We start from the raw sequence: 19274 nt of genomic DNA on the forward strand, positions 1-19274 counted from the left end.
TTACCTGGGAGGTGACCCAAGCCTTTATTCCTGAAGGGTCTGGGCCATTAGTAGTGCTGCCTGAATTGGGTTGTTGTAGTTTCCCATTGACTTTAATCACAAGGCATGGGAATACCAAGAGATATCCAAAGGAGGTTGCCTGTCTTTTAAGCATACTCTTCCTTACCTTTATTGTGGAGTAGCAGTCCAGGATCAGTCACCTGAGCCAACACTGTAACTCCCTTCTTTGCCTGGTGATTCAAAGTCATAAGGAGCCCAAAGTGGCCATGTGGCAGTCTTAACTTCCAGTTCAGTGGAATCATTGTTGTGTCTCCTTGCTCTTGAAACTAAGACTTCTAAGCCAGCAGAGTATAAAGTTGTGGGAACAGGAAGCATACATTTTGCTAGTGGGCTACTAGGGTTAATAGTGAGTGGTGCCACTCACATTTCCACCCCTTGATTCCTGAATCCATTAACTCTGGCTGTGGGAGAAGTGGCACTATTTATTGGGTGCTGATCCAGAGCATGTACAACTTCTTGGAGAACCTTGCCCCAGCCCTGCAAGGAATTGGCATCCATCTGGTATTGTACCTGAGTCTTCCAGAGGCCATTCCATCAAGCCACCTGCTTCAGGATGGTGGAGAACATGGTAAGACCAGTGAATTCCATGAGTGTGGGCCTACTGCCACACTTCATTTGTGTGCTGTGAAGTTAGCTCCTTGATCACAGGCAATGCTGTGTGGAATACCATGACAGCGATTAAGGCTTTTTGTAATACCATGGATGGTAGTTTTGGCAGAAATATTGTGTGCAGGGAAGGCAAATCTGTATTCAGAGTAAGTGTCTGTTATAGCAAGAACAAAACACTGCCCCTTCCATGATCAAAGCAGTTCAGTGTTATCAACCTGGCATGGTAGCTTGGCTTACTGTTCTCAGCAATGATACCATATATCGAGACCTACTGTTGGTCTCTGCTGCTGGCAGATTGGCACTCAGCACCAGCTGTAGCCAGATCAGCCTTGGTGAGTAGAAGTCCATGTTGCTGAGCCCACATGTAACCACCATCTCTGCTACCATGGCCACCTTGTTCATGAGCCCACTGGGTGATGACAGTGGATAGGATGACAGGTGGGAAAGAGACTGGCTGGTACCCACAGAACAGGTCATCCTATCTACTTGATTAATATGCTTCTCTGCTGAGGTCATCTTTTGGTGGGCATTGGCATAGGATGATACAAATACCTGCAGTTTTTTTTGCCTGTTTAGAGAGCTCTAGCCAAATACCTTTTCCTTACACTTTCTTGTCATTGATTTTCCAATCATGTTCCTTCTAAGTCCCTGACCATCCAACCAAACTATTGGTGATAGCCCACAAATTGATATGTAATCCGATGTCTGGTCATTTTTCCTTCAAGCAAAGTGAGGAACCGAGTATATACCACTTTCATCTGATGGTGGAATGCTGCTGTGCATCCTTCACTTTATCGAGGGCAGTCTGCTTAAAGCCCAGTGATTTAAATATTGATCTCATCCAAAAAGCCTCACAGAAACACACAACACACACGTAACTAAACATCTGGGTACCCTAGAACCAAAAAAATAAGTAGTACGTAGTATGTATGAGTATATTAATAAGATAGAAAAATATGACAGAATGTTAAAAATTGGTAATTATGAGCAAAGGGTTATTTTGAATAAGCAAAAAGATTATGAATATGAGAGTTGTCTATTATTTTGGCAACTTTGGATTTTAAATCATTTAAAAAATTAATTGACCGCTTGGGAGGCTGAGGCAGGAGGATCTCTTGAGCCCAGGAGTTCAAGGCCAGCATGGACAATGTAGTAAGACCCCCATCGCTAAAGGAAAGAAAAAAAAATTAGTTTACCAGTGAGCACCGTAATTGTGTTTATAGGCACTAAATATCTGACTTTTCTATGACAACATAATTGTGCCGATACCCTTGTCATAAAATTAGAAGCATTAATCGCTTAACTTGGTTTCAGGGGAAGGAGCAGGAGGGACACCAGGGCTGCACACTGCTCTACTCTCTAGTGCCCCTAAACCCCTCCGCAGCACCCCTGGACTTCTTTCTTCTAAATTCAGAATTGGGGTTGGAGGACAGTTGTGGTTGACTAAACAGTCAGAATGAGGTGAGAAAGGAAAGCTGAAGACTGGGACAAGACAAGGTGAATCTAGTTTCTTTGTCACCAGTTTTCATAGCTTTAGATTATATAGCTCACTGAGTTGACATTTTTTTAAAAAGTAGGATTATTCTTGAAAAATGAGTTGGCTGTAGTCCTATGAAAGTTTATTGCTGTAAGAACAAGTTATTACAAACTGTTATTTGATGTAAGGCTGCTACATTTATGTGCTAATAGAAACCAAATTGGCACTGTTAGCAGCATGTAGTCTAGAAAACAGGAAAAGGAAAAGGTGTTGATAAAGTACTTTCTCACAATAGAATTAAGTGTAGAAGTGACAGTAGAACTGCAGTGGGAAAATGAGGTTATGACTTAGAGGAACAAAGTGCTGCTATATTTTCTTACATCTAATTGAAATCTTATCCTTGGAAATAGTACTTTGGACTATAAGAAACTATCTTGTATGAAAAGTGTAATTCAAAATATCAATAAACAAAGTAAATTTGGTAGCACTTTGGAAGCTGGAATGTTTGCCTTGCTGTAATGGCTTAATTTTTTTTTATTTTTTATTTTTCACAAGTTATCTAATTTTTACTTGCTAAAATACTCAAGCAAGACTTCTATTGTAAATGAAGGTATGCCTTAACTTGAGGATAAGGAATGCTGTGCTGAGTGTAGATAGAGTGTATCTGTTCTTTACGTGTCTAGATTCGGGTTCCAGGCGTGATTGTCTCCAACCTGTCAAATAGTTAATGATTTATAAACTAACACTGAAGGAACTAGCTTTTGGAAATAAGTCTTAAAAACCTCTATGCAATCCTTTTGATTTACTCTATTGCTTTCTAAATCTTTTTCTTCACATTTTTGTGTGTATTAAGTTCTGACATACCACATGGTCAGGAAATGAAGTATTTGAATTAACCATTCTCTTCAGTAAAACTATATGTTTTATAATAATAGTAAATTTTCAAATAATTTGACTACAATAAATTACTGTCCATTGGCCATCTTCATTTGGAAATCCCGTAGATACTTCATATACTTTTAAAACATTTTGTAAAGTTTATGGTCATCAAATATAAACTATAAAGCTGCATGTGAAATAGTAATGTGCTATTAAATCAACCTATTAAAGCAATTACATCAAAATTTGACATATTTAACAATAATGCATTGATAAATTTTTTATAAAAATGAGGAATTTTTTTTAGAGGATGTAGTATAAGGTATATAAAAAATGTGTGCATTTAGAAAAATAAGCCTTAGGAACTTTATATCACTATTTAGAAATAAGCAGTTTTTCTAATAAGTAAGGATTAACTTTGATAAGTAAATACACGCATGTAAAATTATAACCAAATAAACATTAAGAAAATCCTGATTGAGTCTGAAAATTTCTTTATAATAATCTTTTTTTCTTTTTTTCTTTTTTTTTTTTTTTTGAGATGGAGTTTCTCTCAGTTGCCCAGGCTGGAGTGCAGTGGTGTGATCTTGGCTCGCCGCAACCTCTGCCTCCCGGGTTCAAGCGATTCTCCTGCCTCAGCCTCCCATGTAGCTGGGACTACAGGCGTACACCACCATGCCCAGCTAATTTTTGTATTTTTAGTAGAGACCAGAGTTTCACTGTGTTGGCTAGGATGGTCTCGATCTCTTGACCTCGTGATCCGACCGCCTTGGCCTCCCAAAGTGCTGGGATTACAGGTGTGAACCACCGCGCCCGGCCCTGTGATACTCGTGTTTTAAAAATATGTTCAGGTTTTTTACTTTAAAGCTCTAATTTTTTTCTTTTGAGTTATAATTTGCATGCAATAAAGTTCACTCTTTTTGGCATATGGTTCTGTGAGTTTTAACAGATGCTAACAGTTCATGCAAAACATTTGGAAAGTTGATCTTATTTTTTATCCCTAGTACCTTATGACACCATGGTCACCAGGATTATCATTGTGAACTTTAATGATTGCACTGCAACTATTCAAAACAGATTAATTTTAATACTTTCCAGTGTTTTCTCTTTGTGCTGAGTAGAATTAGTGAATACATATTAAGGAATTTGGTTTTTCCTCCCTTTCCCTACCTTCAGTGGCTTAGTATAGCCTTTATGAATTTTGGCCTTGAATGTTGTTTCAACCTGTGCATTGGCTTTGCTGTTTTCCATCTCAATTCCTTTCTAGTTTGTTTTCCACGCTGCTGCTGCTGGTCTTTCTAAGATGCAGAACTGATAATCTTCTGCTTAAAATCTTTTATTACCTCTCCTTTGCCTTCTTTAGAAGGGAAGAAATAAAATACTACTTTTTCATATCAAACACAGACTCTTTCATGAGCTGGCTCCTGCCTGGTGTCTTGCAGTGCCTTTTTTCCTTTTCCTTCCCATGCACCTGCCTGTCTGCACTAATTGCAGATTCTCAGACATGCCATGTTCTCTGTTGTTTTGGTGATTTTCTGTATGCTTTTCCTTCCTACTCACAGCTTTTTTTTCTACCCTGCTGTTCCTTAGCTGCCTGACTTCTCCAAACCTTCAGATGGGCTGAGATGCTCTCTTATGCTCTTCTGGTGCTGTTTACCTCATTTCTCTTTAATAGTGCTTGTTCCTTGGACTTGGTCACCTGCCTAAGTGTCCCCTCTGGACCCTGAGCTGCTTGGGGTCAGGGAGTGTGTCTATTCCAGTCTTGTCAGTGCTTTGCACAATGTTGGATATAAGCATTCAAGATGTTTGTTCAATTAATATATTATGGCTTACATGTGGAGTCTGGTGACTACATGAAACCTATGAAATAGGGAAGGAGAAGCAAAATGTCTGAGAGCATCAGTGGACACCAGAATTCCTTATATGAAGGGAGGTACACTGGGGGCGTTGCCTTGACATCAAGCTCTCTTAAGAGTAGGGAGTCCTGTGAGGATAGATGTTCACAGGGTCTGAGAGATCAGAAGAAGTAGAGCAAACAAGGGGATGGAATTGCTGGTCTTATTCCTGATAAGGAAGAGGAGAGAAAAAACAAAAGTCAGAAAAGTGGTGTAAGGTCGGGAATAGGTGAGATAAAGATCCCCTTCCCCATAGTTGGATAATGGAAAGACAGATTGAGAAGGTTCCTTCCTCCAGCTCCTTTTGAGGGGTTGTTTTAATTGTTGCCTGGTGTACCACTCTTCTGCCTAGCTTCAGAAATCTTCACTGAAGTCTGGTATGCTAAGGAATGCTTTTTGAACATGTTTGGTTTTTGTTTATCTTGTGTAGAAGTTTGTGAGCTGTGTCCTCACTGAATTATTGCAGTGCACAAAAGCGATGGTGACCAAGTAGCTCTAAGAGTTCTGAGAAGGTCAGCTCTCGTAGTAATTGAGGGAAACCCTGGCAGACAGGGGAGGCTTTGGACTTGCACAGGCCTTGGGACTGCAGATTTGAGAATTGAGTGTAGATTAAAAGGGGCTGGTAAGACCAGCGTAACAACTAGAGTATACATACAACAAGAAAAGACTGGAATTGGACATATAAAAATGAGAACAGCTAGTATTCGGGAGATGGGATTACCATATATAGTTGTTTTTTTCCCTCTGGAGACTTTCTTTGTCATAGTTCATAATATAGGAACAGATTTTTTTGTTTTTGAGACAGAGTTTCGCTCTTGTTGCCCAGGCTGGAGTGCAATGGCGTGATCTTGGCTCACAGCAACCTCCGTCTGCCAGGTTCAAGCCATTCTCCTGCCTCAGCCTCCAGAGTAGATGCAATTACAGGCATGCACCACCACACCCAGCTAATTTTGTATTTTTAGTAGAGACGGGGTTTCTCCATGTTGGTCAGGCCGGTCTCGAACTCCGGACCTCAGGTGATGTGTCCATCTCGGCCTCCCAAAATGCTGGGATTACAGGCGTGAGCCACTGCGCCTGGCGGAACAGTTTTAAAAAGACGAAAATACGTGCAATACAATGTCATGATCTTATTCATACCAGAACTTGAAAATTAGAAGTTAGTATTGAGATTTCATTAATACCAAAAGTGTTGGAAAGGAGAAGGTGAAACTTTTTATTGAGGAATAGGGAATAAGGGCTAGGACTGAAACTCCTTTCTTTGCCAAAAGTAGGAACTTTCTTATTAACATGTTAGGCTTTGTTTCCTTCTTTTTTTGTTTTAATTGATGAACTAATGCCTCAAAGGAAAAGGAAATCTGTCTAGTAACTGAAAATTGGACAAGATTTTGAACAAAATTTAAGTTTTGGAAATTGGTGTTCTGTAGATCATTTATAATAAATTGTGGCTTAAGTTTAGCTACAACAAACTATACATTTCTGTCCTTTCTGTTGCATTCACAACTAAATCTCACAATGTTGCTTTTTTATAATTGTTCTCCCTTTTTCTGATATAAAAAAATTAGAAAATAATTGAGTAGGTCATGGTTTACTTACTGCAGTGTTATGTACATATTGCTGTTAATTAAAAGTGCCTTGATAGTGGCAAATAGGATTCATTGAACACTGGATCATTATGCTATCCGTGTTTTCATGTCTTGATTTCATGCTTACAACTATAGTTATAAGCAAAGGACGGAAGGACTCAAATGATACCTTTCCATGGTGAGAATGGAATTAGGAAAAAGGAATTGCTCAAGTGGTCTAATAGCTAAAGACGGTAAGGCTTGAGAGCATGATGCAGCCATTTCCATGATAGGGAACCTGATGTTTGAATCGACAGGTTAGATTGTCTCATGGATAGTGCTAGAAACACATTGCCCAATTTGGAATTCTGTTTTTTAGATTTTTGGTTTTGTTTTGTTTTGTTTTGTTTTGAGACAGAGTCTCACTCTGTCTTCAGGCTGGAGTGCAGTGGCACGATCTCAGCTCAGTGCAACCTCCACCTCCCAGGTTCAAGCGATTCTCATGCCTCAGCCTCCTGAGTAGCTGGAACTACAGGCACATGCCACCACGCTAGGCTATTTTTTGTATTTTTAGTAGAGATGGGGTTTCACCATGTTGGCCAGGATGGTCTCGATCTCTTGACCTCGTGATCCACCCGCCTCGGCCTCCCAAAGTGCTCGGATTGCAGGCGTGAGCCACCGCGCCTGGCCTGTTTTTTAGTTTCCATTTTGTCCAGTCTATCTTTTGTTGTCCATTCTTTTATACATTTTTGTTCTTTTGATTAGGAAAGTTCAAGTTCTTCCAATCTGCATACAGTGATTTGTATTTCGTAAGGTGACTTTGCATAGATCTCATTTCATCCTCTGAGGTGTGTTTTTAGCCAGGCTGACTGCTGAGGCGTTCTACTGTTGCTCCAGAGTACTGCTTCTCTGGTGCTTCCTTAAGAGACCATTTGTGTTGGTAAGAAAGCCTATGGTTTGTTTTTTTCCTGCCCTTGACACCTTAACATATCCTTCTCTCTATTTTTGAATTCTTAAATCCCTTCTGTCCTGGATCCCATTGTTTATCACTGCCTGAAGAACCTGCTCCCTTAGGAACCACCCCTCCCATCTCTACTTTTTCTAGCCTTTCCCACATTCCCTTTTTCCATGGGTTTTCTCTGTCATCTGCCTTAAGTTGGAAAAAAGTTTCATATGATTCTTTCCCATTTCCCCTGTATTCCTTTTCATTACACCCTAATTCCTTGAACAGAATTGTTATGGTTTTGTTTTTCCATCCACACCCTTATAATGCAACCTTCCTGTGTAAATTTTAGGCTCAAGCTTTTCTATTCACGTACATTTAGGCTGAGGCTTGGATTTTTATTGTGGGCTATGTTATTGTGTTACAATGTTATTGAACAATTTGATGATCCAGGATATTGTGACTCTATGAAATCTCCTTGTAAAACCCATGGTTCTTGGGGCTAGCTTGTTTTTATTCTGGGAAAAATTTTCTAGCTCCCCAGCTTACGGCCTGAATGGTTAGAGTCCAGCCAATGCTGTTTGACTTTATAGTTCAAAGGGGGTCATTTCTGTGGTCACTATCCTATTTAACAGTCATGTCATGGTATGTCAAGGTAGGCCATCATACAAATAATCCACATTCTGTTTTGACTGTATTATTTTTAAAAATAACACCTCCTCCTTTTAAACTTTAAAAAATTTAGTAAAGTTTAGTAAACTTTAAAAAATTTAGTAAAAAATGTAGTGAAAATTCACTTCCTTCATTATGCTTTTGAAATCTGGCTTTTTTTCTCATTCTTCCCCTATTAATCGTTCTTAAAAAAAAAATCACCGTTGACCTAACCAAATTAGAGTGTCTCAGTCTTCATGCACTTCTACCTTCTTGCTGCGTTTGACTGCATTGATACTTCTTTTTTGATGTTCTTTCTTTGAATTTCATACATGGTTAGTTGAACCACTTCTCTGGTTCTTTTTCTTCTTGCTTCATAACTCTAGATAATCATCAAGACTTGCCTTTCCTTTCGTGTGGTCTCTTGAAGGGTGTTCATCTTAAAGCTTTAGCCATTGCCTTTCTCCTAGTAACTGTGCATGGTGTCTCTGGAGAACTTTAGTTCCTTGTCTAGAGCTGCCTACATGACAGCTCTTTTGGGATTTTTCTGCCATTACTTCAAAATCGATGTTGAAACCAAAAAACTTCCCCTTTTGACTTCCTTATTCTGTTGGTAACACTACCATTCACCAGACTTGCATTTCTTTTTTTTTTTTTTTTTTTTTTTTTGAGACGGAGTCTCGCTCTGCGGCCCAGGCTGGAGTGCAGTGGCCAGATCTCAGCTCACTGCAAGCTCCGCCTCCCGGGTTCACGCCATTCTCCTGCCTCAGCCTCCCGAGTAGCTGGGACTACAGGCGCCGCCACCTCGCCCGGCTAGTTTTTTTTGTATTTTTAGTAGAGACGGGGTTTCACCGTGTTAGCCAGGATGGTCTCGATCTCCTGACCTCGTGATCCGCCTGTCTCGGCCTCCCAAAGTGCTGGGATTACAGGCTTGAGCCACCGCGCCCGGCCCAGACTTGCATTTCTTATGCTTTAGATATAGAGCTGTCTTAGTCTGTTCAGGCTACAATGATAAAATATCTTAGACAGGGCCAGGTGTCATGCCTGTAATTCCAACACTTTGGGAAGCCAAGGAGGGAGGGTTGCATGAGCTAGGAGTTTGAGACCAGCTTGGGCAACATAGTGAGACCCCGTCCCTATTAAAAAGAAAAAACCCAGCAACCTTGGATTAGGTAATTTATAAACAACAGAAATGTATTTTTCACAGTTCTAGGCATCAGGAGGCTCAGTGTCTGGTGAGGGCTCTCTGCTTCATAGATGGTGCTTTCTAGCTGTGTCCCCACATTGTGGAAGGGGCAGCAGGCTCCCTCTAGCCTCTTTTATAAGAGCAGTAATCTCATCCATGAGGGCTCTGCCCTAGTGACCTAATCACTTTCCAGTGGCCCCACTTCTTAATGTCAACACACTGGGGATTAGATTTCAACATACAATTTTGAAGAGAAACATTCAGACCACAGCAGGGGTCAATAGGGAAAAAAATGGAACAGAAATTGAATTAATTTATCTTTGAAAGGGAGGACCCTGTCCTATGCCTTTTGTAGTTTCAGCACCCAAGACAGGTATTCAATGGATGTTTCTTAAACTGAGCATTACATTGATTCTTGGGTTCACTCTTCCCTCTAGTTTTTACTCAGACCAGACCCTCATTAGTACACATCTTTTTTACTGCAATACTTCATCATTTTTTAGCAATCGTTTTTCCTTGCTTCTGTGCACATTGTACACTACTATCAGGAGAATTTTTCTAAAGCATTACTTTTATCAAGTCAAGAGCCATTATTGTGGATTCAATTAAAACTAGTTAGTCTGGCCTTCCAGATTTTGAGCCTATTTTATGTTATGGTTTTCCCACATAAATCATTTGTAGCTAGTTAGAACAGTCCTTTTATTATTCTTTCCTAGGAACATAGTTATTTCTGCTTATACGGTTGCCCCAGCTGTTCTTCCAGTCCAGAATTCCCCAGCCATCCTCTCATTTTTTTGCCAGTACAAATCCTGTACTTCTTAGCTAAAGACCTAACACATAGCCCAGAACATTGGCCTTTAGTACACACTCTTGAATATTGAGTAAATGGGGACCTGTATTCTCAATGAGCTTTTCTAACCAGCTTCACATGATGATATTCTCCTTCATGTCCACAGACTCCACAGGCCTGTTTATTAACTTACATTTCTCATATCTTATTTCAAGTTTAATAAATGATTAATTCATTGAATAAAATCTGGCATATGAGTGCCTTAGTCATGTACTGAGAAACGTATTTGAAATGGCTTCAAAAGCATTGTTCTCTTTATTTCTACCTTAATTGTAAAAGTGCTTTTAAATTAAGCCTTTAACATAAGTGAATCATTGGATCTAATCAAATGATTTCAGCACATGCTCTGTGCAATTACATTTGTGCCGCTTAGCTGAAACTATGGCAACAGAGTGAAAAATGCATTTTTACTGATCATTTTCCTCCATAGGAGTGGGAAGTTCCAAGTCAAGCATCTCACAACTTTAAAAAGTTAATACAAATTATACTTACAGTAGAATTGCTTAGAAAGTTCAGAAACCGTTTATCAGTCATAGGTTTGTGGTGGAAATCCTGGAAGACCATGCCAAGGGTTAACAATAGTTACCTTTGAGTGTTGGGATTATGGGAGATTTTCAAGGTCTGCTTTAGGCCTATTTTTTCAAAAAACAGTGAACTTGGATAATTTTATAAAGAAAACAACAACAAAGTTATTTAAATCTGAAGGAGAAGACCATTTTCCTTTTATCCTTAAGTTTACTGTTTTTAAAATTACATCAGTCACCACCTCATATCTACTAGGATGGCTACTACCAAAAAAAAAAAAAAAAACCAAAAAATAGTAAGTATTAGACAGAATGTGGATAAATTGGAACCCTCTTGCACTGTTGATGGGAATGTGAAAAGGTACATATGAAGGGATTTCACAAAATTCATGGAAAAATTGGTTAAAATTCCTTTGTGAGAGCATTAAAACTATTTACACCTCTTTTTCCCTAGATGATTAAACTTAAGGCATTAATGTAAAAAAATTCTGAGAGCTTTTGAAGGGAGCATGGTTTAAGCTGATTCACAACAGAGATATGCCTGAAATAGACCTTGAAAAGATTTAAAATGTTTATTGATTTAGTCCGAATTTACTAATATTTAACAACTCATGTGGTCATCAGAATTGACACCAGAAACAAATAACTTATGATATGGTCATACTGCTGTGTACCAGTTGATTAGCTCTATTCTAAGTTTTTAGTTTGTTGATACTCTTTGTTGTTTTGTATATTTGCGAAAAGTTTTCATAAGGCGTTCTTTCTATGGGAAGGAGTTCATCTTTTTCTAAGTTAGGATTTAGAGGCTGAAGGTGAGGTTTTCTATGCTGTTATAGTCAGACATCCACAAATTTCCAAACCCTGCTCTCCCAGGCCCCTCTTTTCCCTCGGGAGTCATGAGTGATCCATCTGCAAGGCACAAATAGCTGGTGGGAATCAGAGTACAAATTTAATGAGAGTTGTGCAAACGTCCAATACACCAATGTGAAAAACTCTTCTGTAGAAGCTGCATTGGTGCAGGTAGTTTAGGTTTAAGGCCTAAGTGAGGTGTCCTACTTTTCTTCCAACTAACTCCATCTAATTATAATCTTGAGACCAGCATGTTCAGGTATGTGACTTAGAAGGTTAGAATGGGCCGGGTGTGGTGGCTCATGCCCATAATGCCAGCACTTTGGGAGGCTGAGGTGGGCGGATCACCTGAGATCAGGAGTTTGAGACCAACCTGGTCAACATGGTGAAACCCTGTTTCTACTTAAAAAAAAAAAAAAAAAAAATAGCTGGGTGTGGTGGCACTCGCCTGTAGTCCCAGCTACTCGGGAGGCTGAGGCAAGAGAATTGCTTGAACCCAGGAGGCAGAGGTTGCAGTGAGCCAAGACTGCACCACTGCACTCCAGCCTGGGCAACACAGTGACACTCCATCTCAAAAAAAAAAAAAAAAAAAAAGGTTAGAATGGAGAAGAAACACCAGGTGTCTTAGTTTCAGGTTTCTTTAACAAAGATACCATATACTAGCTGGTTTAAACAACAAACATTTATTTTTCACAGTTCTGGAGGCTGGGAATTCCAAGATTAAGGTGCTAGCACCTCCAGTGTCTGGTGAGGGAGGGCCCACTTCCTGGTTTGCAGATGGCAGTCTTCTTGTGTCCTTGCCTGGGGAAAGCAGAGAGAGAGGAAGCATGGTCTTTCCTGTCTCTTCTTACAGGGCACTAATCCTATCATGAGAGTTTCACCCTAATGACCTGATTACCTCCCAAAGGCTCCATCTCTAAATACCATCACATTGGAGATTAGGATTTTAACGTATGAATTTTGGAGGATACAAACATTCAGATCATAGCACCAGGTCCCAGGAGAACCCCCGAATCTGCTTAACTAACTACTATGTATGTTGAAGGGAGAAGTGCAAGAGAATGGCCAATCTGTCAGGCCATGGAAGAAATGTGAGGTAAAAAAACAAAGAGAACTTGTGTGCAGGCTGATCTTTTAACACAGTGAGTCTACCTATTAATTGTGCCCATTTGGAGTTTTGACTCTTGAGTAAATGAATTAGTCACATTTCTTACCTTTGGGGAGAACTAGAAAGGGGGTTGGGCAAAGACATGCCTGGCATAGGAAAAGGAGCAAACGTCCTTTTTTCCTACAACTAGACTAAAGTACCATCTCCTTTTGAGTGTGAAGAAAGACAGTGTACAATTCCAGCAGGTCTGTTTCTGGTACAGTCTGGTCTTAGGCATGCAGGTAGCTTCACATCATCTGAGCTGCATATTTTGGACTTTACTAAAGCATGTGAATGACTCACACATGCAAATTTCTGCAATTGGTTAATGTTTTATTTCACCTTTAGGGTGAAATAAATGTGTAAATATTGTAAGTCTTGTTCTAATATTGTTAATATTATTGTAGAGAAGTTTGAGCTCTTGTTCTTGGGTTAACAATTAAGAGAAATTTAATTTATTTTTAGACTTTCATGCACAAAAGCTTTAATCACAATGACAGAATAATAGCATAGGAATGAAAACTATTTAGACACCTAGACTCACATGCTCGAATGTGTTTTTTGTTGCTTAGGGTTCTATATAGTAATATTTACCATTTCCTCTTACGTGTTTTGTCATTAACATAGTGAAAAAAATCTTTATAATGGACAAATATTCCCCCATGCCTAAATATGATAGAGCTTACTACTGATTTGCTGTCATATGTATGTTTATTTACTTTGCTTAATAGATGTAATGGAAAAGACTCAGAGTCAGGAAGAGGGGCAAAAAAAAAAATAAAGAATCATATGGTTACTAAGTTCAAGAGCTCTGAGATGTGCCTATATCATAGCACCTTTTAAATTTTTATTTTACTCTTTTAGATTAATTTATGAGGGGAGTAACTGAAGTAAAGGCTAAGTACAGCACACACTGTGAAGATTCTGGTGGAAAAATAGTAGACTGTCAAAAACCTGGATGAAACTCAAAGACTGTAGGCTAAGTAAATGAAGTTGAAAGCCAAGAAACTATGTATTGTATGATTTAATTTATATGAAATTCTAGAAAAGCTAAAACTATAATGACTGGAATTAGATTATTAGTTACCCGGGAAGTAATTGGCTTCAAAAGGACATCCAGAAACTTTTCAGGGTAATGGAACAGAAATTTTCAGGGTGATGGAACTGTTTTCTATCGCACTTGTGGTGGTGGCTCCATAACTATGTATAATTACCAAAATTCATCAAACTGTTCATTTAAATAAGTGAATTTTATTATATGTAAGTTGTACCTTAGTAAAACTTAGAAATATGTTAACTGTAGATTTTTGGTGCTCAAACGTCTTTAATTTTTCCTTTGAGCAAACACAAGAACCAAAGGAATGTTACAGTCTTAGACAATAGCTGTGAGGGCTGTTGTAAGAATTAAGATTTCTGTATCCTACCCTATCGTAGTTTCAACTGCGTGGTTCCCAGGTAAGATTAAGAAAGTGAAGACAAAATAAAGGAGTACATGATAGCAAGCTTGATCTTTGGTTCTGTACCCCAAACTGAAACCTTGACCTTGGTGAGCTAGGCTAGATCACATGGACCTGCTTAAGGACTTACTTGTTCCTTTGCCCTATGCAGATACCCTTTAAGATTGTTTACTGGAATCTTGCCATTCTTAAGCAAGGAAATTCCAAGAAATCTAAACTCTAGCAGAAACTTGAGGTGGAAGAGAATGGTTTTTCTTCATAAGCCTAGGGCTAAGCTCTTTTCAGGACCAGCATTCTTGAGTTTTTCTAAGACCTAGGACTTGAGTTATGGGAGAAAGAAGAACCTCTCCCAAGCTCTGCCTTACCTACCAGCCACCTGGGAATAGTATTGGTGGAAAAGCAATAAAAAGAGTAAACGAAACTCTCAGCTGCCAAAGTAATGAGAGGAGGAGCCAAAGAGAACATACCTTGAGCTGCTTCTCATCACCTGGAAACCTTCAACCCTGAGTATAGAAGGCACTGATGCCCTTCATCTTGAGCCCTGGGGATAGGAGATTGGAGAAGCCTTGAGTTCCTGTAGCAGGCAAAGTGTTAATTTATGTCAGAAACAAAATAATAGAGGTAGTAAATAATGAACAAAAACAGCCTTTCACAAATGATCTGAACAATCTTTGTGACTGACTAGGGTTTCCTGGGTAGTATACATTGTAAAAGAAAGGGTAATTAATTTATAACCTTTTAAAAATTTCCTGTGAAAGTTAATTCTGTGTATCAAAAAATAATTCCTTATCTTCTTAGTGTAGCAGCAAATATAGATAAGTAATATATAAATATAAAGCAAATATAGATATAATCTAGTATATGAACAATGCTTTTGGAAAGCTGGGCTTGTACATATCTCAGTAAATAAAAAAGGAATCCTAATAGTAAGAACTAGGAGTAATTATTTTTAACACATGACTCTTTAATAATAATGTCTTAAGCTTTTTTTACGTAATAAAATAATGTAATTTAACATTAAAAGAGAGCCAAATCATTATTTCAAAAGTATGTCTCTTTTGAGTTTGGCTTTTTATAAAATCTGCTTGACGTATTAGAGAAAGATAAGCCATTGTGTGTTTATTTTAAAATACTATGTATGTTTTTGGTATTCATTTTAGATCTATATTGATGTCAATGTGAACTCTAGGCTGGGCCATGTACATTGGCTTGTTCTTACTATAAAAGTATACATTGGCAGTAAAACTCTTAAAAATGGAAAATAGAATGGTGGCTCCCAGGTCTGAGAGAAGAGGGAAGAGGGCAGTTGTTGTTCAATGGACATAGTTTATTTTGCAGAATGAAAAGGTTCTAAAGATCTGTTGCATAACAGCGTACATGTGGTTAACAATACTGTATACTTAAAAATGGTTGAGATGGTAAATTTTATGTTATGTATTTTCAACCACAATTTTTAAAAATTTTAAATGATGAGTTTAATTAAACTTTGGAAAGACACTGAAATTATTTATGCCCTGAAGCTTTTAATTCCAAAGTTCTTAGTTGAGTTTTATTTTCTTAAAGTTGTAGTCCCAAAGCATTAATTTATTTACAAACCCTTACAATACTGCTTATTGGCACACAGCAAGCATTATATAAATTTAACTCATTTAATCCTCATTAAATTCTATGTGGTAGGTATTATTTTGTTTTCTGTCATTTTATAATGGCCATTTTCTTATATACAGAGAATTTGAAAGAATTGTATGTTGAATACCCTTATACTCACTACCTAAATTCTGCAAGTAGTATTTTGTTGTATTTGCTTTTGACATACGTGTTCATAGCTATATTTATTTATAAATTTATCTTATTTTAAAAAATACGTTTCAAAGTAAATCGCGGATACCAGTATGCTTTGAGGATAAGTAGTTTTATGCCCATTTACATTACTGGGAACTGAGACACAGACAAGTAATTTGTCAAGGTTACACAGCTTTTAAATGGCATAACTAGGATTTGGATCAAGCCTTTCTTAACCACTTCTGTAGAGTACTAGTTCACATAATATTAATAGATACTACCTTAAAAATAATTTTGTGGTTGAATAAATCGACAAATGTATCTTAGTCTTGATGATCTACATGCATATTTTCATAATACAGGATCTGTAAGGTTCAGCAGTAAAGAAATCATTTAACTTTGTTGAAGCCCACCATTTCCACATTTATTCTACCAAAGCACTCTGCTCCCCACCTCTCCCCCAAACAGAACACCTATTATAAGATAGGACTAGAATTCAATGGAATATGTTATGGAAAATGCTAATTTATAAGATATCCTAATTTTATTTGTTCAAGACAGAATACATTTTTGAAGAGTTTATATTTTTAAACATAGTCCTAGAATTTTAGAGCTGACAGGGATCCTAGAGTTCATTGAGACTAACACTTTCATTTCAGAGATGTAGTAATGGAGACATAGAGTATTCAAGTGACGAATGCATACTATATCATGTCCAGGTATTTAGTGGCAGAAGTGGAACTAGAACCTACCCTAGAACCTGGGGATGGCATTTAATTTAATTGATACTTAGTAAATGTTTGTTGAGTAAATTAGTACATCTTCTCAATCCATCCAGTTTTTTCCCCACTATGTATCTATCTACATATTAGAATTTTCATTTATTTTTGGAGTATATTGGTCAGTAGAGAGTCTAATAAACACTTTAATTTATGTTAATCTTTGGTACAAATGATATATATAGTTCCTAAATTCCAAAAAAAGTTTTATTGTAATGTATAACATACAGAAATTTATGTAAAATATACTATACCATTTAACAAATAATTATAAAGCAACCCCTGGTTAATCACTCAAGTCAAGAAATAGAGCATTGCTGGTACCTGAGAAGCCCCCAGGAGCCTCCTTCTATTGCTGACCCTCTTAATTTTTTTTTCTCTCTCTTTTTTTCTTTTAGCTAATTTGACAGGCCATGCAGAGAAGGTGGGGATAGAAAATTTTGAGCTCCTGAAGGTCCTAGGAACCGGAGGTAAGTCTTAAGTTAATTTTTAAGGAAAAAAAAAAGTACTTATTATATCTATGATGGAGGATTGATATCCCCAATATAGAAATTAAAATTTAAAAAGCATGAGGAATCCATTAGGAGAACTGTCAAAGAACATGAACAGACTATTCATAGAAGCACAAAAGGCAAAAAATTAAAAGAATTGGCAAAGATTTAGGGAAACCAATCCCTTTTACTATGCTGTTGGGAATGTGAATTAGTTCAGCTTTACACAGGACACAATATTTAATTTAATTTAATTTATTTATTTATTTTGAGATGGAGTCTAGCTTTGTCGCCCAGGCCAGAGTGCGGTGGCATGATCTCGGCTCACTGCAAGCTCTGCTTCCTCGATTCAAGCGATTCTCCTGCCTCAGCCTCCTGAGTAGCTGGGATTACAGGCGCCTGCTACCACGCTCGGCTAATTTTGTATTTTTAGTAGAGATGGGGTTTCACCATGTTGGCCAGACTGATCTCAAACTCCTGAGCTCAGGTAATCGCCCTCTTTGGCCTCCCAAAGTGCTGGGATAATAGGCGTGAGCCATTGCGCCCATCCAGGACACAATATTTTAAAAAATCACTAACATTGATAGAGTGCTTGTTAGATGCCAAGTACTCTGTGGAGGGCTTTGTATTGATTGTCTTATTCAATCTTCATTCAACTCTATTGATATTCAATGCACATAATTTGTAATAATGAAAAACCTAAGACTGTTTAGAAACCCAACAATAGGGCTTTGGTTAAATGGAACATGGGTCTATATGTTCTATAATGTATATAATGGATTAACATGAGCTACTTTTATTAATACTTTGGAAGGCTCTCCAAAATAAGTTTTAAAAAATCTACAGAAGAGAATGTATAATATACAAAACATTATATGAATAAATATAAATATCTACATGTATATATGGATATGGAAAATATCTGCATGTATATATGTATGCAGAAAAATCTCTAGGTGCCTGGGTGTGGTGGCATATGCCACCACAGCACTTTGGGAGGCACTTTGGGAGGCCAAGATGGGAAGATCCTGTGAGGCCAGGAGTTCAAGACCAGCCTGAGAAACATAGTGAGACCTCATCTCTACAAAAAATAAAGAAAAGAAAAATCTCTGGGATATACATGGTTATATACACTAAAATCTTAGTAGTAGTGGGATTTTACATGATCTTGGTTTTGTGCTTTGAACTTTCCTTTGCCTTCTGGATTTTTGCTACCACTGCTGCTCTTGCTGCTCAGGAATCAGGGCTGACTTAAGGAGGATGTGACCTATGCAGTTGTGAAGATCCCTGCATGTACAAGAGCCCCACGTTTGGTGTAATGCTCTGCTGTCACTGTTCTGAAATTATTAGTAATTCATGAACAAGGCACCCGCATTTTCAATTTTATGCTAGGCCTTGCCAGTTACGCAGCTTCTTGTCATGTGTATGTTTCCTATTCAGTTCTCTCCCTGGACTGTGTTGCTCTGCAGTCACTGCTGCTATGAGAACTGGCTTCTGTCATTTTTCTCCCATCAGGTCAAGGTACAAAGGAGGCCTTTAACTCTTCCCCCCTCCCCCCGCCCCCCATTCTCAGCAGACCTAGAATCTCTTTTCCTGGAAGACCAGGGAGAGCCTCAGAGGACAGACCATTTTTCTTCTCCACTACAGTTTAGCTTCACACTCTTGGGGACCTCAGAGTTCTAGCCCCTGACAGGATGGATTACACCTGTCCATATAAGGGTATCTGCCCATCCCTTCCAAAATGCCAAGCATTATAGCAAGAGAAAAAGCCTTTCTCTTGAGGCTTCCGTAATCAATACCAGCCACTTCTCTAGCCTCACATTTGTTTTTTGTTTTGTTTTGTTTTGCTTGTTGAGACGAAGTCTAGCTCTGTCACCCAGGCTGGAGTGCAGTGGCTCTATCTTGACTGGCTGCAACTTCTGCCTCCTGGGTTCAAGCGATTCTTCTGCCTCAGCCTCCTGAGTAGCTGGGATTACAGGCATGTGCCACCATGCCTGGCTAATTTATTGTATTTTTAGTAGAGACGGGGTTTCACCATGTTGACCAGGCTGGTCTCAAACTCCTGACCTCGTGATCTGCCTGCCTCAGCCTCTGAAAGTGCTGGGATTACAGGTGTCAGCCACCGCACCCAGC

The 19274-nt window shown here is 38.5% G+C and overlaps 1 protein-coding gene across 4 annotated transcripts in view; it reads left to right on the forward strand.

Moving 5' to 3' along the window:
- Positions 1 to 19274, forward strand: part of RPS6KA5 (ribosomal protein S6 kinase A5) — a 204703-nt gene that overhangs the window by 43526 nt on the left and 141903 nt on the right. For 3 of the 4 annotated variants that reach the window (XM_033191587.1, XM_033191588.1, XM_033191589.1), the window contains exon 2: positions 17049 to 17120. In XM_033191587.1, coding sequence (XP_033047478.1) covers positions 17049 to 17120 — 72 coding nt within the window. Of the gene's footprint in view, positions 1 to 7389; positions 7423 to 17048; positions 17121 to 19274 lie in introns of those variants that run through there. The other variant, XM_033191590.1, reaches the window with a different exon arrangement.

The sequence above is a fragment of the Trachypithecus francoisi genome, unplaced genomic scaffold (assembly GCF_009764315.1).
Source record: "Trachypithecus francoisi isolate TF-2019V2 unplaced genomic scaffold, Tfra_2.0 Lachesis_group3, whole genome shotgun sequence".
Lineage (NCBI taxonomy): Eukaryota > Metazoa > Chordata > Mammalia > Primates > Cercopithecidae > Trachypithecus > Trachypithecus francoisi.